Source organism: Cardiocondyla obscurior, linkage group LG15, assembly GCF_019399895.1.
Source record: "Cardiocondyla obscurior isolate alpha-2009 linkage group LG15, Cobs3.1, whole genome shotgun sequence".
NCBI classification, from domain to species: domain Eukaryota; kingdom Metazoa; phylum Arthropoda; class Insecta; order Hymenoptera; family Formicidae; genus Cardiocondyla; species Cardiocondyla obscurior.
In genome coordinates this window covers 22,660-48,567 of record NC_091878.1, presented here as the reverse complement: position 1 = coordinate 48,567, position 25,908 = coordinate 22,660, and the positions used below count along the sequence as shown (strand labels likewise).

The 25,908-nt window shown below is 36.0% G+C and overlaps 3 protein-coding genes across 8 annotated transcripts; 1 reads left to right on the top strand and 2 right to left on the bottom strand.

Annotated features, from left to right (window-relative positions):
- Positions 1–8: 8 nt before the first annotated feature.
- Positions 9–13,285, bottom strand: LOC139108583 (CD109 antigen). Of its 3 annotated transcripts, none has more exons than XM_070667003.1 (28): positions 12,993–13,285; positions 10,037–10,112; positions 9,583–9,775; positions 9,230–9,454; positions 8,753–9,003; positions 8,376–8,534; positions 7,929–8,112; positions 7,637–7,828; positions 7,465–7,566; positions 7,260–7,393; positions 6,939–7,059; positions 6,679–6,822; positions 6,452–6,571; positions 6,320–6,374; positions 4,676–4,898; positions 3,799–3,916; positions 3,396–3,582; positions 3,082–3,242; positions 2,876–3,014; positions 2,624–2,742; positions 2,410–2,549; positions 2,095–2,314; positions 1,554–1,931; positions 1,313–1,465; positions 1,028–1,203; positions 766–937; positions 562–664; positions 9–433 (listed from the first exon to the last, which is right to left on the bottom strand). In XM_070667003.1, exons 2-28 carry the CDS (start codon positions 10,093–10,095, stop codon positions 234–236), a joined length of 4,428 nt encoding a protein of 1,475 aa, XP_070523104.1. In that variant the 5' UTR covers positions 10,096–10,112; positions 12,993–13,285; the 3' UTR covers positions 9–233. The 3 variants fall into 3 exon arrangements, with proteins under 3 accessions (XP_070523104.1, XP_070523105.1, XP_070523106.1); XM_070667004.1 differs by having other exon boundaries at positions 7,929–8,100; XM_070667005.1 differs by lacking the exon at positions 4,676–4,898 and adding an exon at positions 5,899–6,043 and having other exon boundaries at positions 12,993–13,278.
- Positions 13,286–14,648: 1,363 nt separating this feature from the next.
- LOC139108586 (uncharacterized) lies at positions 14,649–19,642 on the top strand. 3 transcript variants are annotated; one of them, XM_070667009.1, is made up of 7 exons: positions 14,649–14,757; positions 15,757–16,052; positions 16,152–16,551; positions 16,672–16,986; positions 17,077–17,467; positions 17,588–18,233; positions 18,683–19,642. In XM_070667009.1, exons 3-7 carry the CDS (start codon positions 16,225–16,227, stop codon positions 18,741–18,743), a joined length of 1,740 nt encoding a protein of 579 aa, XP_070523110.1. In that variant the 5' UTR covers positions 14,649–14,757; positions 15,757–16,052; positions 16,152–16,224; the 3' UTR covers positions 18,744–19,642. The 3 variants fall into 3 exon arrangements, with proteins under 3 accessions (XP_070523110.1, XP_070523112.1, XP_070523111.1); XM_070667010.1 differs by having other exon boundaries at positions 14,675–14,757; positions 15,939–16,052; XM_070667011.1 differs by lacking the exon at positions 15,757–16,052 and having other exon boundaries at positions 14,672–14,757.
- Positions 19,643–20,188: 546 nt separating this feature from the next.
- Ir25a (ionotropic receptor 25a) lies at positions 20,189–25,765 on the bottom strand. Of its 2 annotated transcripts, none has more exons than XM_070667006.1 (6): positions 24,855–25,765; positions 23,949–24,307; positions 22,919–23,716; positions 21,112–21,950; positions 20,705–21,040; positions 20,189–20,630 (listed from the first exon to the last, which is right to left on the bottom strand). In XM_070667006.1, the coding sequence occupies exons 1-6, from the start codon at positions 24,988–24,990 to the stop codon at positions 20,282–20,284; spliced, it is 2,817 nt and encodes a 938-aa protein (XP_070523107.1). In that variant the 5' UTR covers positions 24,991–25,765; the 3' UTR covers positions 20,189–20,281. The 2 variants fall into 2 exon arrangements, with proteins under 2 accessions (XP_070523107.1, XP_070523108.1); XM_070667007.1 differs by lacking the exon at positions 24,855–25,765 and adding an exon at positions 24,414–24,826.
- Positions 25,766–25,908: the final 143 nt, after the last annotated feature.

Genomic DNA, 25,908 nt, shown 5'->3' with positions numbered 1-25,908 from the left:
CTCGCTAATTAATAACAAGAAACATTATTAAGTTTTATTACAAACTTAGTATTAGCATTAAATAATTAAATCTTATGTTAGTTTGATTTGAACATTTCATAAAAAGATTATATCTTATATTCTGTATAACAAGTATATATACTTTGGTCGCAACTTATACAACTTCTTTACGTTACTCTGTTATATTCAAAGTTTATAATATAATGAAATAATTATTCTCAATAACAATATAATTACAAATGCTTATAAAGCATATAGTAAAAGAATGTAAATTGCAAATATACACAAATGTAAACACGAGACGCAGCAGACGCTGTATTATTGTCCTTTCGTTTACCGGGTTTAGAAACGCATAAATCTTCGCAATCCTCTTTTTCGCACAAGTCACACAAAGTTGTCTTTCTGGGTTCGTAAAACGCTCTTGCTCTTCTCGCTGTAAAAACAGTAAAGTATATTTTATAAAATATATTTTATAAAATATATTTTCTATTGTAAAATATCTTTCACATATTTTTCATGTCAAGTTAAACTCTCAGTAAAACATTTTTATTTTATACTTACATGAATCATAATAGTCGTATATCGAAACGGGAACTGGCTTTTGCTTAGCCACTTTATGCGTCCTAAATGCGGACACGGTTGGGCAATATTCTTCCTTTCCTATCTACAAAAGTTATTAATATTTTTTATTATTCATATATTATAATTTCGTAATTTAAATAATTTTTGATTATTGGTAATTAATTAAAATTTATTAAAATATACCTTGTCGAAATATAAAACTACCACTGTATCACCATTTTTAGTTTCCACACGTTTCACATGTGATGATATTTCTAAACTTGGTAGCGAATCTCTATCTACTGTGAAGCCGGAAGGTAGGCTTACTTCCATAACAGCCATATTGCTCTCGTTTGCTTCCTCAGTTGGAACAAATCTGATGACAAACAATCACTTGATTATATAACGTATGAGCAATTATAGTTTATTGTACTTATAATATTAAAGGAAAATAATGAGAACGTACCCTGAACATACGGACAGTTGTAAATGATTAGCGTTGGAATTTTTATCCACTTGAGGGTCCAAAGTAAATAACGGAAATGCCCCAGTCACATTCAGATTATATTGATAAGAAACTTGCACCAATACAAAACCTTTACCGGATGCTGTTATGTTAACCGATCGTGTTTTCGAGGGTAGCTGCAAAAAAAAGTACAAAAATTTCAATGTATAAACGATATAAAAGAACTAATATTGTCGAGAAAAAATTAACATATAAATCTATGAGTAATTTTTTATTTAAACCCACTATTTGTTTCTGGAGTATCATGGAATTACCACTATTAACGTTTATATAACTTTGGCCTTCATCTCCGTGTTTAAACGAAATTCGAACTGAGCTCGTATCCTTGGACAATTTTTCAGCGAGCTTTGCCAACGCTTGAAGTCCAATCACGGTGTCCTAAATAATTTTACACATAATTTGTAATTAATATTTTAATTTATCTTAATTTACATAAAATAAAAATTCTATATTCGAATTTACTTACTTGTGTCGATGCAAAGCCACCTTCTGTATTTCTTTGCTTAACGAGCCACTTCATTACAGGAATCGCATCCGCGACTAAATTACGTCTAAGATACAAGAGTAAAGAGTATGAAGTCATCTCGACGTCAACAGAACGTGGTAAAGCATAGTGTGGATTTTTGTTGTCTTTCGGAATGGGTTTGCTCCACCACTTGAGACCCTGTTTCGTTACGGCTTTCGATTCTAGGAAGTTAAACGCCGACGTTTCGTAAGGGTGTTTCGCCAAATTTAAAGCGTAAGCGCATAGACTTAACGCATAGGTATCATTTAATCCTTCCATATTACGAACAATATAGTCAACAGCTTTGTTTACGGTGTTACGATATTTTCCCACAGATTCCTACAAATTAACATGTTTAATAATCAATAATTGTATAATACAGAAATTTTTATTTTGCTAACTACTTTTAAATAATTTATTTCTAAAAAATAGTTACACCTTTAAATACAATTAAACTAAATTAGTTAAATAAAAAAATATTGCGTTAATAATTTTAATTTACCTCATTTTCTAGAAAGGCGATAAGTGTGTATGCTGTTAAAGCGAGTCCTTTGGCAGCTCCACCCTGCATATCGCGATGGCTAACTTTTCCCACTTCAGGAAAAGAACCGTTTGGTGCCTGATTGTTTGACAGCCATTGCAGTGCGTCATTTATGATTTTATCCTCGACCGCTATATACTCCCCAGCTTGCTTGAAAGATTTCGCTACAAAAGCTGTAAGCCTGTTAAACGTAATAATTTAAAATCCCGTGTCAAAGTAAGAAATATTTTAGATTTTAAATGAAACTATTTAATTAAATAATTTTATTGTACGTGCCATGTGCTTCCACTAGGATCCGACATGCCAAATGCGCTAAACGAGCCGTCGTTATGCTTGTAAGTCAATTCTTGCTGATAGCCAATGTCCAGATATTTCAACGCTTTGCTTTGCACAGCTTGCGTCAATTGATTTGTATTCTTAAAAATGTATATATTTTTTTAAATATAATTTATATTATGCACTATATAGTAAAAAATAATATTATTGGTACCTTTAGATAATTAAGAATGACGATATTCGGCACAAAGTTGAGCATATTTTGTTCACCGCAACCAAATGGCATTCTTATTAAGTTTGCCAAGTTTGAAATACTAGGACCCAAGATGTCTCCTACAAAATGCAATCGATAAATATGTTGAAGGTTGGGATATTCATTATAAATTATTGAAAAAGATCGATTTAAAAATAACATTAAAAAATTAAACTTCAAACAATTTGCATATGATTTGAACAGTATTATTACCGACTGCAGAAATTTGTATGTTTTCTGATCCTGGAACTGCATTACTAGGTATATTAATGGTGACGTTTGCACCCGCCTGATCAGCACTCCGCAAATCTAGAAACACTGCTTCGTTCTTGTATTGCGTTTCTCCCTCGGCCTAAAACAACATTTACATTTATCATCAGGCAATTCTATAAGTAAAAAATTAAAATAAAGATTCTCACGTTGACAAGTAACTTGTGTTCAACACTGTCGCCAGCTAAAACACTGTTGGCGGTCACTTTTATGGTGATGTAACCCAATTCCCTTGGAATAATCATGAATGACACACTCGAGCCAGAATTGGCTTTCACGTCGATTTTTTTCCTGCGGTACAATTCCAATTCTGAAAAATTAAACAATTTAATCCTACAAACTCTCTGTAATAAATTTTCTACAGTTATAATGTTGCTACAATTAATTTTAAACAACAGTTATAATCTTTACTTTTTTTTTTTTTTTTTTTTTTTTTTAAGTTAAATAACGTTACGTCACTTACTTGGAGTGTCGTGAACTTCGTTAGAAACTTCCGCGAAGTCAAACTGGCCTTCATTCGTTAGTAAAACTTCGGCCGTCACGTCTTTATTCATATAATTGAATACAACAATCTGTATTCCTACGATTTCGCCTCGTATCACCGAATATGGCAAGTCGACGGATATGAAGAAAGGCTTAAATACTTTCAGCTAACGAACAGACAACAGTATATAAATGCAAGTTCAATAATTGTCCTTGTTATTCTCTTAAAACAATTTTGCTTATGAATCGTTCTGCCATAGTATATTTCTATTAAATTATTAGACTTTCCGAAATTTACCAAATAAATTTTTTCATAATATTTTTAGAAGATAGATATCAGGACTTTCCATGTCTAGATTATGTAAACGTATATCTGTAACAACCTTCCTGGGTTCTTCTATGAGGCCTAATCCATGCGCGTCGTTGACGGAGAATGCAGTTAATACCCACGATGTGATGGAATCTGGCACAGTGCGTCGCAATTCTGCTTTTCCGTTATATCTGTAAAAGTATACTTAGTATTAATACAATTGCACAATAAAATTAAGTCTTTATCTTCTTTGTTTAACAGCCAATTGTTTTAACTTTTTGATAACTTTAACCATCAGATAAACATGCACTTACACGTTTTACTAATAATAGGTAAGTTTACCAGGAAGTTGGAACCACTGGTTCTTAATAATTGAGAAATAAATGTATACGATAAATATTGATCTCCGAAGAGTAACGTTTTCGGATAGTGATAAAAGAAGTTACATTGCACCTTTCTATGATGAAGTGACAATACACAAATACATACGATTTAAGCAACTTTATGTAATATGAAATACTTTTTGCATTCCTTCACCTTTGCAAATGTCGAAGATACATCTCAACGTATATGACACAAAATAGCGAAGAATAACTGATTGTTCCAAGAATCGAGATATGTATGATATGCAGAAGAAGCCTTTGTAACAAAATTTACATTTACATTCTCAAGAGACGTGAAACCGTACCTTGACCTAATCAACTTTTATATAACTGTACCAAATTATATGCACGTTATTTACAGATATACAGAGTGCCGCTGGAGAAACTTGCCAAGAGTGTGCCGAGGCTGATACTTTAAGTGGACGTAGTTTTGCATTATAATTTCGTAACTGTTGACTTATTCTGTTCTTCTTCTTTTTCTTAGGTTTGCGTACACCCTGCATACACACCGTATTTACGTATACGTGCAATAATACACTAAAAGTATACAAGATACGGAATAAATACCCTGAAGAGAAGTTTGTGAAAAGCCAGGTGTTTAAGATGTCATGCATTAGGAATACACGGGGCTTATTCCAGACAGGGGTTGGGATGCGAGAGAAGGCGTAAGGACCTGCCAGCGGTGGTCTTGTCGCTAATCTGTGCGTGACAGGTGGACCAAGGTCTGGTCGAAGCGTGGACAACCCATGAGGCGAGCCCGTTATTCTACCCTCCAAAATATGTGGCTGTCCTGTAATCCAATTCTGCATATTGTAGTACACCGGCAGCCCCGATCGACAGACAACAAACTGATATATTGGATTAGCAAAAAAATTCGTTTGGTTTTTTTGTCGTTATAGTTTATTACGTTAAAAAAACCAAACGCACTTATTTGTTAACCCAATATTTCATATTCTATTGACTCTATGCCTATTATATCAGATTTTCTTAAACTCGCATCTATCTCTGAAAATTCTTCATTGATCTTAAATAATAAATTCATAGTAATATATGTATTCATATATAAATGTTACTGTTGCGTTTAAGAGCGATGAGTTAGTAAACTATAAGTAAATATAAAATAATAAATAGAAAATTAATTAATAAAAAATTAAAACTATAATATTTGAAAATCGAAATTTATGTACATAAAAGAAATGATCAGAAATAGATGTCTAATGACTGGTTAAAGATTACAGATAAGTAGACGAAATACTAAACTCAATGCAAATTCAAGATAAGTATACATAAAATAAAAATGATAATACCTAATCATTTGTACATATATTACATACTAATAAAATAATATCTAAAATACAAAGCATATATACAGAGCGTACATAAGTTTACAGAAATCAATACTGAGTAAAAAGAGATTTTTAAGAAAGTTAGAGATTCTTTCCACCATCAGAAGTTATCCAACACCATTTTCCACAGCATCTTCAACGCGCAATTTTAATGCAAAGCATTTTAGTCTGCATTATTTCTTGTTGTATATTTTATTATATGTTAATTTTTCAATGAAATATACAAGTGTATTGGATGCCGAAATTTCTACCAAATTTCCTAATCTATGGAAAAAAACCATGTAAGTATAAAATAAAGTAGTAGCTCAAAGAGATACATAACATAAAAGTGCTACAAAACAAAACGTTTATGTGATTGTGTGGAAGTGATTGTTTATAAATTTGACGAATGAACGTGTACGATGATAGTGTGTGCATGATAATTTATTACGTCAATGGCATTACCCAGCGTCAAGCGTTTGCCAAAGCCAAGTTTCGGGGAAACTCTTGCGAACTTTGACCTTCTCCGGTGGTAATGCAGCAGTCGGGCCTGAGAATCCCGCAGCGGACGCATACATGGCTTCGTCGAGTATACTAGATCTGTAGTATACTACACACATACAAGCACGGTTAAAAAATATATATATCTAATCTGCTCGAAACTCAACGATCGATACTGATTAAGAGAACAAATCGCGAAAGATGTTATATCCATGCTACATTATAAATAAGTTGGATTGTAGTTATTCGATGTGTCTCGTGTTCTACGAATTACTTTTAATTCAAAAATACTTTATATTTAATCAATGTGCGCGTTATGTTTTTAAGTGCGCGTTAGTTTTTCACTAAATAATAGGCAGTTTAAATTTTGCGTTTCGACACTTACGTATGGGGAAGTTCTCGTGGACGTATCCGTTTGTCAGGATCACCACGCCAGTTTTCTGTTGAAAAGATTTACCATTTTAATGAAATTATCACAACAAGTAAATAAAGCGTATTATAATAAAATGTATTTTACTTGAAATACGTCATCTGCTGTTCCCGAGCCAGGCCTCCAAAGAGGACGGCCAAAGAACGCATCTTCGTGTGGCGATGCTTCTGCTTTGTCATACGATTGCAGTTCTTTGTATACTTGATCCTGCGTGCGCAATTAATATTAATAAATATTAATAAAAAATTTAAGTAAAATATATACATATAAGATTGGATATAAAAATTTACAAATGTTTATAATGTATTACGTACATAAGAGAGATCATTTCCTGATTTTAGCAGGATAGATCTCTGATCAACACCTAATAATCCAATGAAAGAATTCGGTTTCGCGGATATCATGAGATTGACACTAGCCCCAGGTGCAACTTCGTCCGGCGTTACTTTAAGATCGACCTAAAAATACGCAGATTATAATGTTAGAATATTAGCCATCAAGTCCGTGATTATTTCTATTCACGCTTTATATTTGTGTACAGAGTAGGCGTTTCATAAATATTGTAATAACTTACGTGATTCTGAAGTATTCCTGAGAGTTCGACGTCTAATGAATCTGCTATTACTTCTCCGTCTGTTCGTACGTAATACACAATTACGTGTGCGGTAGGCGCCATGACGTATGTTGCTAGAAACCTGAAAGATATTTTTATTATATTAAATACTAATTATAAATGAAAATTTGATCAACAGTATTGAATTGTTTTTAATTAAAAAGCTGTCGAAATTCGAGTTTAATAATTTCTTTTTTTTTTTAAGATTTAAATAACTTACGATTCGATTATAAGAAAAATTCCAAGTGTTCTTCTGAACTTTCTTAATACTTAAATACTCACTTGAAGGACGTTGTGTACTTGTCTTGTACATAAATCGATCCTGCATCCAAAATGTCACCGCGGCCAAGTATTTCGTAATTTATGTACTTTAACAGCGCAGTAGAATTCACTTCAATGTCGACGTAATTGTTAACCTTGCAAATTAAATATTAATAAGAATACTATCAATCAAAAGATTTTCATGTAATATTAAATGTACACATACCGCTGGCTTTTCTGTTTTTAGAATCGCTTGGATATATTCATTACTCGCGGACATGGCTTGATTAGTTGAAGGAAACCATTCGTGAAGATTCAAGTATTGCGCCTGCATATATACACGAATAATTAGATATCACATATTTTTACAAAACGCAAGAATTGATTAATTATTTTACCTCTATACTGAGAGGATAAGAAATGTTATCCTTTGCCTTAGGCGGATAGAAATCTAGTTGCACCATGCCATGCTCGTCCAGTTTTCTTGTGATATTTGTGTATGCCGATTGATTATATGTGTATCCGTACGATATCAGAACGTCATTTTTAGTGTCCTGAACTGGCGATCCATCGTGGTACGTTAATTTTAACTAAAAAAAAAAAAAAAAAAAAAAAAAACACGTTATATATTATATAATATCAATATGCTAAATCACGAAGCTTTTTAAGATAAAAAAAAATTCAACTTACGAAAGCTGTATATTTTAGTCCTGGTTTAAAATATTCCGACGTTCTTAATAATTCCATTGTGTATTTATGCTTGTGTAGCGTTATTTGCGTTGAAGCGTTTTGCCTTCTGGTAGTTAATTCCTCTTCCACCACAACATCAATCATAATGGGCCTTTCATATTCTTCGGTCAATCTGTAAGGATTTCTACAAAAGATGTAATATCAAGAACTGGCGCGACAATAAATATAAATTTCCGAACAAACTCTTGCATATAAAAACTATAAAGATAACTGTTGTGTATATTTTACTTGCACAAATTTTGATATTATTATTTTACTAGTAATACAAAAAATTGCACATAATATGAATAAAAATATATAATCAAAAGAAAAAAGTATATTATTCGTAAAAGTTAAAACTACAGTGCAAGTATACTTTATTAATGAATTATATTATGTTAAATCTACCTTAATTCAGTTGATATGTCGAAGTCGATTGTAACTTTGCCGTTAATTGGCACCACTTTCCTCACAGGAGGTTGGAATATGGGTTGAATCACACCAGAGAATATGTCTGGGTAAGCTGTTATCGTAGCTTCGCCTTTTACTGGTTTTCCATACGTGTACCTAAATTATGTCCACTTACAAATGAATATTTTCGGTCAAATGTGGCTTAAGGGTCATTAATTATCGATTCATTAAGTAATTATAAATTAATATTTTTTCAAACGGCTAAAAAACCAACTCCAAGGTCTTCGCTAGGGCTTGTGTACACTTATTAATAAAAGGAAAGTTCTCAATAAAACTTTTAACATCCATAAAAATTTATCTTCCTCGTTGCTTACTTTGCGTGAATAGTCGCTGTGACTTTTGACTCTTTGAACTGCACGTGCTTCGGCGAGTCGATCGTCACCTCAAAATTCGGTAGAACGTACTCCGCGACTTCGAATTCCTTTTCGAACGTCTGATCGCCAACGTTGGCGACAAGCTTCCACTTTCCTAATACCGGCGAGTGCGACAATTCTAACTCGCTGCCGAAAATACCATGAGTTACTGGTGGACGAATCCATTGCTTGATGCGATTACCATCGCCGTCCTAAAAGTAAATTTTTGTCTTATATTTATTTATTATATAACTATATATATTATACAATATTTATTGTAAATTAATAAAAAAAAAAAAACTAATTCATTATTTTATTGTCGTAATATTATAAATTAAAGTTTACACGACAATTAGTTTTATAGATAGAGCAAAAAATAAGTTTCCGTCTAGGAAATTACAATATTATTGTTACTGATTAATGTTTATGGATACTTACGACGATATATACATCTGTTGGCCCCACAATACTCGGTCTCAATCTCGAGTCCAGTATGATACAACGGAACATGACTTTGTGGCCGGGTTTGTAGATTGCCCGGTCGGTCTGGATGAAGACGGAGTAGCTTTTATGCACATACTCGATGTCCTTCGACTTGTCAAAATTAATCCCTGACAAACCTCGTGCTGTGAGTTTGTACCTTCCTGGCATGGTTTCGCCAATCTAAAATTAAAAGTCAAATCGTGTAAATTAGTACGAAATTTTCGCTAGTTTCAAATAAAATAAAATAAAAACTTATTTAATTTAATTCAAATAACTACATTAGATTACAATTGCAAATTTATATTTACGTCTAGTCGCAAAATCTGTGTGGAATAAGGCTCGACGGTTGCGGTCCGGGAAATGTTGAATATTTTTCCTGAGTCGAGCTCTCCAGTTAATTCAACGTAAATCACTGACGGCGTTGACACGCCGGTGATACTTGCCGCTACATGGTACTCGGAATCAGGTCGCACCACTTTCGGCGCGATAATAGAGTAATACCTGAAAGGAGAGCAGGAATTTTTCTCATTTCACCTTTCACCCTTTATTATCTCGGTGCTTATTAAAAAAAAAAAAAAAAAAAAAAAAAACACACTGCACTGCCGTTGGTATTGTTAATATTGTCCCACGTTACAGCAAATACACAAGCAAAGTGCAGTGGAGTTTCATACATCGTAAAGCAAATACAATTTGTTACAAGACATAGATAAATTATTTTAAACAAGTTTGTAGAGTATATTTGATTATTGTGATCGCACTTACGGCTCTGCGGCTACATTTGAAATGATTCCCGACAGCAAAAGGATTTTTAGCCATTCCATGTTCCAAACGAAAGGATCTGTAATAAAGAAAGATCCGTTTTATTTATCGCAATTAATACATTCAATTAGAATAAAAATTATTTAATTAAAATAAAAAGGCATTTAAATATCTTTGAAAAGTAAATAATTGCGGAATAATATCGATTCTTAAATGTCCTTAAAAAAATATTAATTGCGTTATATAATATGACATGAAAATAATATTGCAAATTAACGAGTAGTAATTGCGTGTTTTTAAAAAAAAAAAAAAAAAGAGATAGAATTATCTTCCATTTTACGGTAACAACGGCAATTAATCATAATTTTTTTTTTCCTTTTTTCTACGAATATATTACAAGTGAAAACTCGGAAGACAGTGGGGAAATGAATGTCTTAAAGTTAAGAATGTTAAACGTCGCGAGCAATTAAACATCATTATGTACGCAAGTGACACAATGCGCGCAGAGATGCCCATAATTATGTCGCCGTGTAGTTTTCCCTTCTTTGCGAAAGCTCAGCTCACAATACCGGTTTTTCCGGGAGTCCATTATGTGTATCCGTCATCGTTAATTTTGTAGTTACAACCCGAATGAAGTAATTGACTAGCCGAGAAAGGAGAGTGAGAAAAAAAAAAAAAAAAAAGAAAAAAACGATGAATTAATTCCGTGACCGATCATTCCTCGAATTGATAAGTCTTAATATATCTCTGCGTCGAATTGCGATGTCAGAGCGAAAAATAGAAAAAACGAAATAAAAGCCGGGGAATTCCAACAAAACGGAAATATTTTTTGCACGTTATATCCGCATGTTATGTAATAACTCCTGTCAACGAAATTATTTTGTATACACTGAGAGAAATGTTTGTTCAAGTTAACAAGTAAATTAATTTTCTTGCAAACTTTAAAAAACTATTTATTTTATTCAAATAAAATTATTTAATTTTAAATAAATCTACATATTATATTAATATGATAATAATAATAAAAAATTTAAATACATTCTTTTTCTTTTATATATATATATATTTTTTTTTTTTTACATTTTAATGCAATTTTTTAAATATATATTGTATCATATACTATCATTTATCAATTTATGTTTTCAAAAACTAAAAAATTTAAGTTTTCTTTTTACCTAACAAATATATTTTAGTAACTACTTCATAAAATCAAAGTGCAACAATAGTTAATTCAAAACAATTAAAAAATATTGTTTTTACACGTAAAAGTAAACATTTAAAAATTAAGCAAGCACACGTTTTAAGTTTAAGTAATTAGAACCCACCGAATAAGTAGTTCTCTAGAATTAAATTAAATCTTTTTCTTTCGAGATAATTTTTCCCTCAGTGTATAATTCGCGGGAAATGCTTGAAATACTTGACATACATTCATTAGCTTTACAGATACATTGCAGACATAATTTTTTAGAAATGCAAAGCTATTGAAAGTCATGAGAGCAATGTGGATGCAAACTTCCTTCTACATTAAAAAAATTTGTTTTATCGTAGCAAATATAAACACTCGTAGTGACAGCAAAACACTATTTAAACTTTAAACAAACATTACAAGGAGTTATCTCTAAACTTGCTATCGTATGCATGCCGATGATGTAAAAGTCGGAATGTTTCCTTTCACAGTTGCGGCAATGAAATGCAAAGCATTTATTATGTATCTACTTTGTGACAACTTAGTAATTATCAAGATAATTATTCAAAGTAAAATTATATTTAACTTTTATAATTTAATGTCGTAAGTGTAATATTTATTTGAAACTAATAACCTGCAGTATCGATTTATTATTATTATTATTATTATCTATTAAATTTTATTATTGCTGTTTAATAGAATTAAATAGAGAGAATTTAATTTTACACAATAATATTCTTTCTTTCTTTTCTTGTTTTATGAAAAAGAAAGAGTTGGCATGTAAATGCTAAATATTGCGAGTGACAAATATCGAATTGCGTTTTCAGTGCTGAAAGTCTCGTAACATTAGTAGGATTTAATTGCATTTGACACCTTTGGCCCGCTCCGCTTCTTTCACGAAAGAACATAACGTACGTATAATTGCATTTTAAATTCTAACACGAAATATTCTTATCGTACATATTTATCGTATCGAGAGCGGAAAAATATCGTGGCACGTATATCATTAAAATAAATTATTATAAAAATATGTATTATCAAATGATAATATATATCCTCGAGTTGCGAATAATTGAAGGAAAAAAATTCTTCGCGAATTAAAGTATAGAAACATAAAAATAATAAGAATTATATTCATAAATTAAAATAGAATTTTAATATTAAATATTGTTTCAAAGGCGCTTTAAATCAAATTAGAAAGTTGCTCTAAATTATAATTTCTCCCCGATTTATTCTCGCCGAACAAAGATCGAACTGATCAGGGAATCTGTCGTTAAAACAATGCGCGGGAAGTGGGACACCCTGTATATGATAATAGAGCGAAATCTTTCAGTATGAAAGTATTCACATTAGGCCACTCCACTTTCCACCGGTTTATTCCGCAAGTTGGGCTAACCCGTGGACATACATCAGCGACCTGTCGAATGTCGATCCCGTCGATTAAACTTCACTTGTGCCGCCATGACGCAGTTTAGGCCCACAAATTGGCCGGCCGTAACGAAAGTACCGCGGAGCGAATCGTCGCTGCGGGACTTTCACCGAGTCGAAGATCCAGACCAACATCACGAAAAAAAAAATTAAAAAAAAAAGAAAAGAAAAAAAAAAAGGAAAAAAAGTAGAACAAAAATATATCCAAGTTATTAAATGAAGCAGATCCAAGCAAATCTTCGTTATCTTCAAGGCTAGCTCCGAAAAAGAGAAAAGGGAAGATACCTGAGCAGGTAGCAAAGGAGGTCGCGTCATCGCACAAAATAATTCGTCCCAGTGACTCACCTGGCCACAAACAGCAGCGGGCACGTTTCCTCCGCTGAAGAAACGTCTAAATGAGATTAAGAGACAGGACGACAGCCAGCCGGGGATCACCGTAGACGGTCGCCGCGTTTCACGTCTCCGTGCGGAGGTGGACGCGGGTGAAGGCGCCAGGAGAGAGAGCCTCAGAGAGTGTTCCTCGCTTCGTGCTGACGGGCCAACGGTTAACCAAGCACTGGCAACCACTACCAATCATGGCTGCAAGAAACCGGGCAGTGCAGGTTTCCCTTCCGCCTCCACTACGTCTCTGGGCCGGGACGATCTTTACCGTTAGATAAAAGCAGCGCGATAATGCTGCGGCTAGACACGCCAGCTCTCTCATCTCCTGAAAATCTTACTTAGAAATGTTATACAGGGTTTAATTTTTTTTTTTCATTTATGCTTTTCAATCTTAAAAGATGATAATAATATGTAGAAAATAAAATACCTTTTTTTTTTTTTACCAAAACTAGCACGTGAAACAAATTTCATCATCTCAAAATATCCTATCAGTTTTTGGACGTTTTTTTTCCAAGTTTTTATTTTCTTCTCCCTTGAATGCAAATCAGGTACAATTATGCAATTAAAGTACTCTCTGTACTTTATTTAACACTGGTTTAGACTGCAATTGTGCTCTACAAATAAATACAATTATATATATTGTTGACACACTTAAGGACTTTAATTAAAAGTAAATTAAAAATAATCGCTTTGCTCTAGATCTCTAGAATTACATTTTAAAGATATAAGCTTTTCGTCAGACCTTGATCGACGTATAGGTTTTTGATATCGAATGATGGGAGAATCCTGATGAAAAAAACGGATATGGGCACGATTGATCACGACGTGTCCTCCTACCTTGAGATAATCTCAATATCCTTAATTGCGTGGGCAACATCTGTGGCGCGCGGTGACTTTAACGCGTGTCCCGGTTAACAAGAGTAGACGAGGCCATCGTTTATGTAGGCCTCGACTTTAATGTATTCCTTTTGTCGGTGCTCGTCAGCAAATCTCAACGCCGACAAACATTTACGTAACGCAACTGAAAAAATGACAAAGTATATTAATTTGATTTATTAAGTATTTATTCTTCATCTTCTCTCTTACCTGCATTCTTCTTATCAGAAAGCGGCATTTTGTCAAAGCAATAGAATGGATATACTTACGTATTGTAAACATGTTATACATCTTCAAAATAAAGTAAAAATGAGAGAACGAAATTCTTCTCGTGCTCTTTTTATGACCGTGCGCAGTCGCGTGTTGCACCGGTGACTTGTGACGTCCAACATAAAATTTTTTCTTAAATAAATTTTCTAGGAACTGGGGGTATCAGTTTAACCAATGCAAAAATACCACATAAATGCCCCTAAATGTGCAGAAAAATAATCTGTCAGCCAATTCAACTACAAAGAATAAACATTATACTTATATCCGACAGTCCGCAGTCTGTTATTAAGTGGAACGGAAAAATGTATTATAATTACAAAGAAAAAAAAAAATATATATATATATATTTAGTAATAAGCACGTGCGAGCGCGCGCACCCGTTATGGTTTGAATTTCGCGCAACATCTACGTCATCGCTTTTAGTACACTATTTCCGGGGGGCATGCGATAGAGGCGCTGAAAATCGGTCCCCACTTTTTACAAGAGCGAGTTCGCCCGCTCTGCTTAGTAGCTCGCCATGTTTTTTACTGAGTGGGGTGTGTAGAAGAGGCCGGGGTGAAAAATCATCTCTCGAGGCATGCAGGTACGTCGAGGATCCTGAAATTTTTTCCGCCGTCCCGGCGAGCCGCCCGGTCGCGAAAATTCAGGCACTGGCGCCCTACGGGACGCGCTCCCCGCCGCCGCAATCATGCCCGTCGTTTCGTAACGTCGTCATACGAGCCTCCGTTCTGGGCAGCGGCTATGACTCAGGCGAAATTCTATAGCGCGCTGCTCGGCAAGGTTATTCGCGCTGCACCCCCTCCCGGACGAGGGGTTCTTCTCGCGCGCGCGGATACGCGTTACACCCCTCCGGTCTAAATTCGACCCATTCGCTCTGGGTTCCCTGCCTCCGCGGGATAACACCCGTAGACGCATCATCGACGCTTTTGTCGCACGCGCGTATCTATAGGCGACTGATAATGCGCGTCCCTTTAACGAGCGGTCACGATAAGCACGGCCGACGTGCAACTCTCTCCGTATCTGCGTATTCGAGACCCGGTTCTCGTCTCCGTTGGAGTCTGTTGCGTGCGCTGACGCAATTTTTCGCCCTGAACACCGTCGTCATGTCCAGCAAAAGTCGGCCGTGTACACGTATATATATGGTTATACGTATGCGTGTATTATGCATGTGCGTGTGCACGTATCTAGTCACCTTGACATCCCTTGTATTTCTTTAAATAGATAGAAATAAGCGCTGATATGAATTGTTGCTAAATGATATACGTTATTTGCGATATCTCGGAAGCTTAAAGTGATGCTGATAATACGAAAGTATACAAGTAAGGGAGATATTTTGTAAATTGATTTTGGCGTTAATTTTTTTTTTTTTTTAACGTGAATTAATTGCTACGTGTAGCAGGCGTATGTTATCGGGCTGCAAAATAAATTATTTTCCAATTAAAAGAAATTAATGCAATTGTATTAATAAAATTGTAATAAAATATTTGAATTATTCGCGATATAATAAACATTATTCATAAATAAAACAATATTTTTTTATAATAAAACAATTATTTATACTGCTTTTACTTGTTACTTTTAGTGTCAAAATGGGAAGGAGACTATATGTGTTATCCTTCACTAAGACCTGCCAGCCTCACTTCAATGATATATCCACCACCCAAAACTTAAAGAATTTTTAAACAAGATTATTAAAACTCTAAGAAACAATATTGATAATATTTCTGGACAATTAAGTAACTTAATACAAAAATTTATAATAAGAATTGCAGAAAAACGTTCGATAAGTTTGTTGATCAGTTTGAACAACAGTGGTGGATTCCGTAAAATTGAAACATTTAACGACAATAATAAAAATACCATAATACGGTACTATAGGTGAGTTCAAGCTTTTAGTTATGGAATAATGTAAACTTAATTTTTAGCGTTTTTTGGTTTAGACGTCATGATAATTTAATCTTGGTTTTAATTTTATAGGAGAGATGATCACCCTGGAGATAGTAAAGTTGGTTAGAGTTCCTGGGTCTAGGAGGAGATCTATTAAAAGGGAATGAGGAACCCAGCCTTGCATTTGGTCGGGATAGCGTCGTCCCCTGGAGGAGGTGAAGTCTTCGGCTCAAGGGCCGAGGAGGAGTTGCGCCAGTGGCTTGAGGCACGCTTGGACGCATTGGGGATTGACCCAATTGCGTACTCGCGATTTGTACTCAGCCTATTGCGCCGCCCCGACTCGGCCCTAAGTCCTCCAGAAGAGGCAATTGAGTTAGGTAGTGGCACAGGACGTCGCATACGTGCCCGACCTAAAGCAAAGCTGCCAACACATGGTGACGGGGAACAACGACAAGCTGTTGTGCAATGTCTGACAAGTGCTGCTGATGATGTAAGTTTTGTTTATATTTTCTGTTAGAAATATGTAAAATTTTTAATTATTTTTTCCATAAATTTTCATTGTAATTATTGTAATTAAAATCATCATATAAAAAAAATTTTTTTTGTTTAGAAATACGGAGTAGATGCTCTAGTTGACGAATTGTGCATAAAACTAAAAGAGTTAGAAGGAGGAAACTCGTATAATGAAAGAGAAGAATCCAAAAAATCTCGTGACGAGCCCAAAACGAATTTAGATGCACTCACTCCTCGTGATAAAGCTCTGAGATATTACGCAGCATTTCCAGCCTTGCAATCTGTATCCATTAAAAAGACTTCTGCACAGAAAGATAAAAATTTCACCAACAGCAACAATAATAAAAATTACGGAAATAATTTACATAATAAAAATAATAGCACTCGCAATAAAAAAACTAAAATGTCTATCGTAAGTATAATGTTTCTGTACTTTTTCCAAATTTTATCGATATACAGTTACTGATATTAAATCATATTCTTTTCTTTTTTCTTTTTTTAGAATATTGAATCGCAAAGATCAGAAGACAAGGAAAGCTTTGGATTTGCTAAATCAATGGAACGGGAAAGAGAAAAAGAACTCGATAAGTTAAGATTAGCGCAATTAAAGGCAAAGTTTAAGAGCTTAGAAGCACTTTGGAACTCAGTACCAGGCAATGCACAGGACACAGCTTCAATATGGGCAGCTCCAACACTTTCCATTCCCTCTGGACCTCTATGGCCCACAGACACTACCAAAACAGTCTTCACCTTACCCACTTCAGATAATGGCTACGCTACTGACACCCCAAATCAAGAATCAATTGTTGACGAATCACCGCTTATCCCATGGGACATCGATCTAATCAGCATTGAAGATAATGCAGACGACTGTAGCAATAAAGATAAAACAGGTCGGATATACAATACGTTATAATTTAAAATTATGTAAAAGAAAATAATTATAGTTTAAACTCGCGTAAAGTTTGAATTTTTGTTAGAAGCGGAAATTTTTATATTATTTCTTATTGCAGAATACAATATAAATTGGTTGGATCCATTTATGGAAGGATCCTGGTGCTGGAGCGGAATTGACAGTAACTTATCTACAAACTTGTATTGTCAGAAACCTCAGACAGATGACTGCTTCTTTCCGGTAGCATCAAACAAGACTCCTCTTGGAGTTTCTAAGGAATCTCGTTCGAGTCTGAAAGTAAACAGCCTTCCAGAACCAGACGAGGATTTATTGACTTCCGCACGTACTCACTTTCGTCCTATAAAGGACGATGGTCATTGGGCAGATGGGACAACGTTTCACGTGAACAATACAGTGGAACGCGTTGCTTATCGCAGATCTGAGTCAGGAAATTTATTATATCTTCCTGGCGGAGAAAGCCCTTATATGGAGTACCGGGAGAACGACGCGGTAGCTTTATCCGCGTCTACGAATTTAACGTTGAAGTTTCGGGTGCGCCAGTGCGATAAGAGCGTTCAAACTGAGCCCGTTCGATCTCCGGTCAAACGTCGCATTCTCTCCGAACAAGATCATTTTCGCTATTCGCCAGTCGGAGCTGAAGATGCCGTTTTACAAGATCAGGAAAATATCGATAAAGATTCTTTTGCTTTGGATCAACTTGGCTGGGTACAATCGAGTGTATCTCTGCACAATGATAGAAAAAGGTAATGATCATCGTTAAGACCTGTCGTGTACTGTAAACGGATCAATTGCGTAGAATATGTAATATCGCATTTAATTACGAACATATTAATAAGAAAAAAGCGACTTTAAATTATTTTTTCTTATTATTTAATGGGTGAGAAATCGAAAATTTAAAAAATAAAATTATTATGTCGTATATAAAATAACAATGACAAAATAATTGAATGGCTAATCTCTTAAAAAAAAAAAAAATTTGAAATTGATTATTCTTTAGGTTGGAATTCGTGCTAAGTATGTTAAAGAGCGAGTGACTTACAGCATTTGCTTTAATAATAATACTTATTCTAGGTTTAAAATTCTAAAATACATTGATAGCGCGTTCGGATAAAAGCTTTAAAAGCACGATTTAGTTTTGTCACGCATCGCTGTTGAACCTAATTATATATATATGATATCTTTTTTCTAATAGAAGGCACAGTAGCAGCTTCGGATGCCAGCCACTGACGACTTTGCGTCCGTTGACCTTGTGAACCGGATAATGTAAGCTGCTAAAATAATATTATATGACTGGAGATATGAGGTTTAGCTATACTTTTTTTCGCAAGATGAGAAAAACGATTGGTAGGATTGTGAATGGGGGTCCTCTTGGCATGTGGAATTTGTTATGCATGTATCCAAGAAGGCACGAGTAAACCCCATCGTCACTCGTAATAAGCAACATGCAATCGAAAACAAAAACGAAACTAAGCGAGAATATTAACTATTCATTTAGGTAATTAATAATAATCCTTTGATGAAGGGAGTAAAGAAGAAAGGAACAAAATAAGAAAAAGAAAAAAAAAAAAAAAGAAGTGTATATGTTACACACAGCGTTTCACGTTGCAAGAACGTTGAAGATGTAGTCCACGCTATTTCAGTTGTAGGTTGTTGATTACTTTGTGATTTTTGAAGAGACAGCTTAGTACGCTGATTTTTGTAGAAAATTGTAGCAAGCAATTTTGTTTCTCACCCGACGTGCAGGCTAAGAGTATCTACTTATTTGATTCGTATTGAAAATAACGAAAAAGGAAAAAAAAAAAAAAAGAAAGAGAGAAAACAAATGTTACGAATTCAAAATAAATTCGAAAGAAAAGTGAAGTACTTATTTTGGATGCCGCACGATTGCAAATCGGGTATTTAATTAAAGAGCTGTTCTATTTTCTTGTTGTTTTTCGTAATTATTAATGGATTATTATAATCGTATCCCATAATTATAATTTAACTCCCTAGAAGAATAATTCCCTCTCCAATCCTTTCCTACTTCCATGCTCCAAATTTCCTTGTATCCATGCTTTCCCTGTGCTCACCCTAAGAAAATCGAATAACAGAGAACATACGTGTAAAAAAAAAAAAAAAAAAAAAAAAAATAAATAAAAATTTAAAAAAAAAACGTGTAATTTTAAAACACGTGCTTACCTTGCGAAAGGTACGCGAAAAAATACAAATGTTATTCTAGCATGCAGATGCCTTGAAACGAATGTTGAATGATGTTAATGCGTCGAAGGAATGTGTCACTTATAAACAACTCTGTCTTTAGGAAATAATGTGAAAAGAACGTATGCAATGTAAAAAAAAAAAGAAGAAAAAAAAAAAGACGTTCTTTTGTCTTTCCTCAAAATAATGTATGGAAAGAGTAAATAAAGGCATTGCAAAGAAGAAAAATGTATATTAATTTTAAATCTTTTAGTATCACGCATTTATTCATCTTTATTCAAGAATATATTCTCTGCAATTACGTATACCTTCCTCTAAAATTATTTAAAACCACAGACATCGTTGCGAAAGTAAACTCACCGTCTGGAATGGTCGTGATGCTGCGACGGCGGTCATTGTATTTTATGACAATTGTTTTACTGTGCGTCATACCGATATAAAAAAAATTCATGAATTTTCGTGAATTTTATCTAATATCTCATTAATATACAAAACCGATACGGCCGTCTAAAAACGCTTTTATTTTTTTGTGCGACAGTTTTATACTTAGAGCCTTTATATGCCATAAATAAGTCCTCTCCCTAAATGTTTCAACTTAAAATCTCGATCGAATTTGCGAGAGCGTTTGAAATCCATGAGTAGGAGCAGGATGCAAATCAAACCGAATCGACTTGATTGCTTTTGCCATTTTTATCTTCGGAGGCGTCGTTTGGTGAAGTTCACTAACTTTCGCACGGTGTCGATAATACCAATATTCAAAGGCCAACGTAAAGCAGGCAAAAATAATACCCACGAAAATTACGAGGAACACACCTCCAATATTGTGTATACTAATACCATCGCTTTGACTATTCTCTAAATCGCAATTCTGCTTTACAGGATTATGTTTCCACCATTTATCCTTTAATTTCTCCAATCTTCTCTTATTTAACAGTATAAGAATCCTGTAATTAAGAAAAAATCGATTTAAGACTTTAGTTTTTACAAAAAAAAAAAAAAAAAAAAAAAAATTACGTACGCGTTATTAAATTGGTCCTTCAGCGGTGATCCTTGCTGGACGGCAATGGCATATGGTTTCCTTGAAAATTCTTCTCCGACTTGAGTCAGATCGCAATTTGTCATGGTAAGATACTTGACAGTCGTAGCGTCTCCGATAAAAGCAAATTCATTATTCGCGTATTCATCTAGTCTTCGAATTCGTTTTAGCGCTGTGTCGATATCTGGCGGAAAGCCAGCTTCCTTCATAGCTTGAAACATTTTGGTGTACTTGTCGCTAACAGGATAGTCCCAGACGGCTAGCTTCGCTCTTTCTATATCCGACAAGCTATCGTTCAGGCTCATATCTTTCCAAATTCTATTGACAATTAAAAATTCCATTACAACAAAATCACGTATAAAAAATTAATTTCAGAAGTGATCACTTACTCGTAAAAGCGCATTTCGATGTCCGCCATTCTTTGAAAGTAGATGTAAGCCGGTGAATTTATGATAGGTGCATATTGTATTTTATATTGCTTGCTCAGGTCCTCTAAGGTCTCAATAGGTATCTCCAGCCTAGACACCGTGAGAAAAGCTGCCAAGTTAGCTGTGTAAGATGCGATAATGATGAATCCGAAGAGCCACCATGTGGCCGCTACTAATCTTCCCGATAAATTTTTCGGCGCCTCGCCTCCACCCTGCGGGGTCAGAGAAGTCATACAGAACCAAAAGCACTCCCTGAGATTGAATTCCCTCTTTTCGTCGTCGTCCTTGTACTTGTCACGATTATTTTGGTAGCTGTATGGTGACCAGCGGTCGAACAGCCACATAAGAAAGCTAGTGAAAAAGTACGCGGCCAGGATGCAGAGCCAGACCTCGTTCTCCAGCACCGTGAGGAACTTGAAGAGCGACGTCGACGTCTTTGTCTTCTGCATCATGATCGTCAGGCCGACCAGGTCATAATAGGGCACCGTAAAGTCCACGACTTTTTCTCGCTCCGCCATGACCCAGAGCGAGGTCAGGGCGATGTCGGCGCGTTTGTCTATCAGCTCCCTCATTAGCCCGTTCCAGCTGCCGTTTTCGCTCAACGAGCCAAACTCGTGATCCTCCACTTCGCGTACTTCGTACTCGAACGGCACGGTTTCGCGAATCGCATCCAGCAGATCGATGCAGAAGCCATACCATTTCCCGGTTTGATTGTTGTACATCATGAAGGGCGGATGCTGCACGGCGACCACTCTGTAGCTCGTTACTGCGGTATTGTTCATAATCTTCTCGTTATTGACCTACGCAGAAAGTAAATTTTCTCAATAGGCGCGGGGTCGAGAAGCCAAACGAAGAGTAATGCAGGATCAATACGCAGAGTGACGATTATCGCGTCGAACCACTCCCGAGACTCTGAGGAGTGTGAAGATAGTACGAAGCACGGAAACTAAATGCGCAAAAAAAGGATGCTTCGTGACGCTTTCGCAGCGCGATATAATATTCGAGTAAATAAAAATATATGTGACCGTACATTCACGCCACCTTGAACTTTTTCCAGGACAGATAAGCGAGTCATTAGCGACCGACTGCGTGATATAGTGGCAAGATATTAACAGAAAAGAGTTTGCGTTGAAGAAATATCTTTTTTTTTTTTTCGAAATCTCTTTTGATAAATATCTCATAGTTATATTTATAAGTACTCTTTGCAAGGGTGAATGATAAATTGATTTAAAAGCAAGCTCGAGTTTCACCGCTTTTTATTTACCAGGATTCAATATCATGCAAACGCGTGTTCAGTTGAAACGCATAAACGAATGCATACTCGAGAAGAGCTTCGACAAACGAGCTCCAGCAACAACAATTTCGACGTGATTCTGTTTCAATGTGATAATCAATTTCGTTAATCTTGCAAATTATTTCCGAATGTACCCCGTGGAAGTGTGTGGCACAATATAAACAAAAAAAAAAAAAAAATACGAGCCATCGATTGCACGGACGTCCCTCGGTCAGGCACAGCGGTCAAGCGTAATCAATAATTCTCAGATATATGGTACTCGCGAATTAGAAGAAAAATCGAAGCGGCCGTAATATTGAAAACATTACCGTAATACGGAAAGAAAATTGCTTTCGAGTACGCGTCACCGAACCTTTCATTCTGGGAATCGATTTTGCTCAATAGATTACGTGTCAGTCCACTGGGGAGTCAATATTAATTTTTCATTAGTCTTTCAACGTTTTCCATGCCTTCGTTTCAAGTAACTGGACTCACCTGCAAGGGCACCTCGATACCAGCCTGCCATTCTCCGCTTTCCTCCTTCGACGTAACTTTTTCCCGCTCGATGTTCACCAGATACATGGACATGTTGAAGCTCGCGTGGTGCTGACCGTTTTTTTTGCCCCAGTTGATACCGGCGTATGTCGGCGTCATGTTCCTCGAGGTCGCCATCAGTTTAGCCAGGAAGTCTAGGCCTCTCGTTGGCGTGTTTGTCTCGTCGTAGCTATTGCAATCGATGTGACGAGGCTCCAAGGGCCAGTCGCCGCTATCCAAGGCTGACTTCATCGCGCTGACCCCCAGGAGGGTCAGGTCGTAGTAAAAAGCAGACGTAATGAGCGGTTTTGGTAGCGTTGCTCTTACGACAGATTCGGCTTGATTTTTCTCGTCGCCCGTCTCTGGCGCCTCTGGCTTCATGAACAACACGGTGATATTTTCGCACCCACAGTTAGGCCACAATTCTTCATCCAGAGTCAAAATAAACCAGCCGTACATGCGTCCAATGAAGCTCAACGATTCTCCGGCGTCCAGCAGCATATTGATGGAATCCCCATCGCCGAGCAAGAAATAATTTACCACGTCCAGGTCCCGCAGTTTCGACAATTGATCCTTCGCGTTATCGATCATATCCTGCAGAGGATTGATAACGTGTCTGGTCGGCACGTTCAGCAGCAGACTCTTGTACTTGTGAGTCATGACAAAATGTTTGTCGTAGAGAATGCCGGCATTGGTGATATTCATTTGAATCGCCAATTGACGGATTGCCTCAGGTACAAGGTCGTTCGGTGGTATTATCTGAAACAATGTTACACTGTGAGCTGCGAAAATATCTGAAGAAACCTTAATAATTTTTTTTTTTTTTTTTTTTTTTTTTTTTTTTTTAACAATATAAAATCAATCAAGTTTTCAAACAATCACAGATTTGAAATTTACAAATACATGTCCGTGTGTGTTTGTTCAAGGAATATGTTGCAAGATATTATCTCGAGCCACGAAGATTTCTCACGCGTGTAATCGAACGTGGTACCTGAATTAAATAATTTTGTTGATCGAGGTCCAGGTCTCTCCAGTAAAGAATATCGCCTTCCTGGCCAAATTGGGCAGACAAGGTCGGCACCCCCATTGCCGCGGTGAACGAGCTCGAGGCCTCGGCCCCCACGTCGGCTCTCGTAACGTCCAATATCAGATCTGGAACGGATGAGCCGCCTTTTCTGATAGCCGAGCTCCAGGTGTTGCATATGATCTCGAGACTCTCGCTGGAATCGGTCTCGTTGATCTGTACGGACCACACATTGCCTAGGTAACCCGAATACTTCTCCCCCAGAGTCTTCAAAGCGCTGGTCACGCTCGCGTTCCCCGCTTCGTTTTTCATACCATTAATTATAACTAATTGCAGAAAAAGCATCGCGCCGACGTGACATACAAGAAAAAAAGAGAAAGAAAAGTTAGATCAGACGATTAATCTTAAGACATAACATTAAAGCGTTCTTACCTTAAATATATATATATTATAATTAAAAATAAAAAGTTAATAAGAAACTACAGCCGTGTGTGCCGCGAGACAAAAGCGGTTACCGCTTGAAAAGCGTAATAAACTGGCCTAAAAGAGATATCATCGCCCTCGCAAATGAAATCTTTTCTTTCGTATATGCATAGATCATAGATTAATTTTCTTTCTACGACAGAAATGCGGCTGAATACATTAAATGAGTGCATTAAGAGAACGCAACCGCTCAGTGGGCGTACAGTGAGCTCTTGCACTTGATGGGTTAAATATTTTCAGATCTTAAAGAATCTTCCAATCAGATGTAAGAGCTCACTGTGGTTGTTTGCTGAACGCATCTACCTATAGTATATCGATCGCATTATACAGTTATTTCGCGCGCGCTAGCAAGATTTGCCAATTAGTTAAACTGCCGCAAGTAAAACTTACAAAGATTCACTGGCCTCGATCGTGTTGGCTTCTGCTTATCGCCATTTGACGAATCTCTCGCGCCGTGGACCGCGAAAGTCGCCGACAGGACGCACAGCATATAAATCCTCACGACGCAACGGCAGCCGGATATCATGATCGCCCGCTCGCGGTCGTCTTCTTCCAAGTAAATTTGAAAATCTCGATAGCTTTGAACGGAGAAGCTCGAAAAAAATAACAAAGGTAATCAACTCAAGCCGAAAGCGCCTGATACTTTAAGGACGTAGCCCCGAGCGTTAAGTAATATCACTTTTTTTTTTTTTTTTTTCGCAAGAAAGATCGGGCATTGATTCGATTTATCGGCGCGAAAGTTTGTCAGCTCTGAGGAAAAACTTAACAATATTCCCGATTAACTACAACTGCGTTTATATTTGAGCTTAATATTGTTAATGCAATTTCTTAAAATGAGACTTTGTGTGTGAAACTAGGACGTCGGGCTGGAGGCACAGCGGCTTTTGCGGTCCAGTTGCGATTCAAGGTATGGAAGCCTCGGTAACTGGCGGTCGTCGTTATCGCATCGCCGGGGAACTTCTTCCCGAGACGATTCTTTTTGGGGCCATACGCGGCTGGAAGCTCAGAGCGGATATTGCACGTAGAAAGCAGCCAGCTGTCTACTGACAGGTCAGTTCGCAGGTAGTCTCGCTCCAGGGTATCCTCCGGATTATTTGTGTTTGCCCATCGGTTGCCGCGGGGATGACCTTAATCAATCGTGGTCAGCAAGTGCGCGACCAACGCACCTGTCATCTCCTTTTTTTTTTTTTTCTTTTTTTTTTTTTTTTTTACAAAAATTATAACAAAAGAATTTTGCATACATTTTTTAAATTTTTATCTCATATGAAATCAAATATAACAATAGAATAGGAATAAAAAATTTCTTAATCTTGAAACATCGGTTTTTCGTTTAAAAAAAAGATATCAAAATTAAAAATCAAAAATTAAAATAGATTATCGAAACTTAATGACCGATTTTAGTATTTCAAGAGTAATACATTTATTTTAAAATTCTTGCAATTTA

What these genes read in the sequence shown, in the direction of transcription:
- LOC139108583 (XM_070667003.1), bottom strand. Translation starts at nt 10,095, where the DNA reads ATGGAATGGCTAAAAATCCTTTTGCTGTCGGGAATCATTTCAAATGTA. An exon ending in AAGTACACAACGTCCTTCAA is followed by an intron (nt 7,060 to 7,259) that starts GTGAGTATTTAA and finishes AATATCTTTCAG; the next exon opens with GTTTCTAGCAACATACGTCA. An exon ending in CATACAAATTTCTGCAGTCG is followed by an intron (nt 2,743 to 2,875) that starts GTAATAATACTG and finishes TGCATTTTGTAG; the next exon opens with GAGACATCTTGGGTCCTAGT.
- LOC139108586 (XM_070667009.1), top strand. Translation starts at nt 16,225, where the DNA reads ATGAGGAACCCAGCCTTGCATTTGGTCGGGATAGCGTCGTCCCCTGGA. An exon ending in TGACAAGTGCTGCTGATGAT is followed by an intron (nt 16,552 to 16,671) that starts GTAAGTTTTGTT and finishes TTTTTTGTTTAG; the next exon opens with AAATACGGAGTAGATGCTCT. An exon ending in TAGCAATAAAGATAAAACAG is followed by an intron (nt 17,468 to 17,587) that starts GTCGGATATACA and finishes TTCTTATTGCAG; the next exon opens with AATACAATATAAATTGGTTG.
- Ir25a (XM_070667006.1), bottom strand. Translation starts at nt 24,990, where the DNA reads ATGATATCCGGCTGCCGTTGCGTCGTGAGGATTTATATGCTGTGCGTC. An exon ending in ATCGAAATGCGCTTTTACGA is followed by an intron (nt 21,041 to 21,111) that starts GTAAGTGATCAC and finishes AATTGTCAATAG; the next exon opens with AATTTGGAAAGATATGAGCC. An exon ending in AAGGACCAATTTAATAACGC is followed by an intron (nt 20,631 to 20,704) that starts GTACGTAATTTT and finishes TCTTAATTACAG; the next exon opens with GATTCTTATACTGTTAAATA.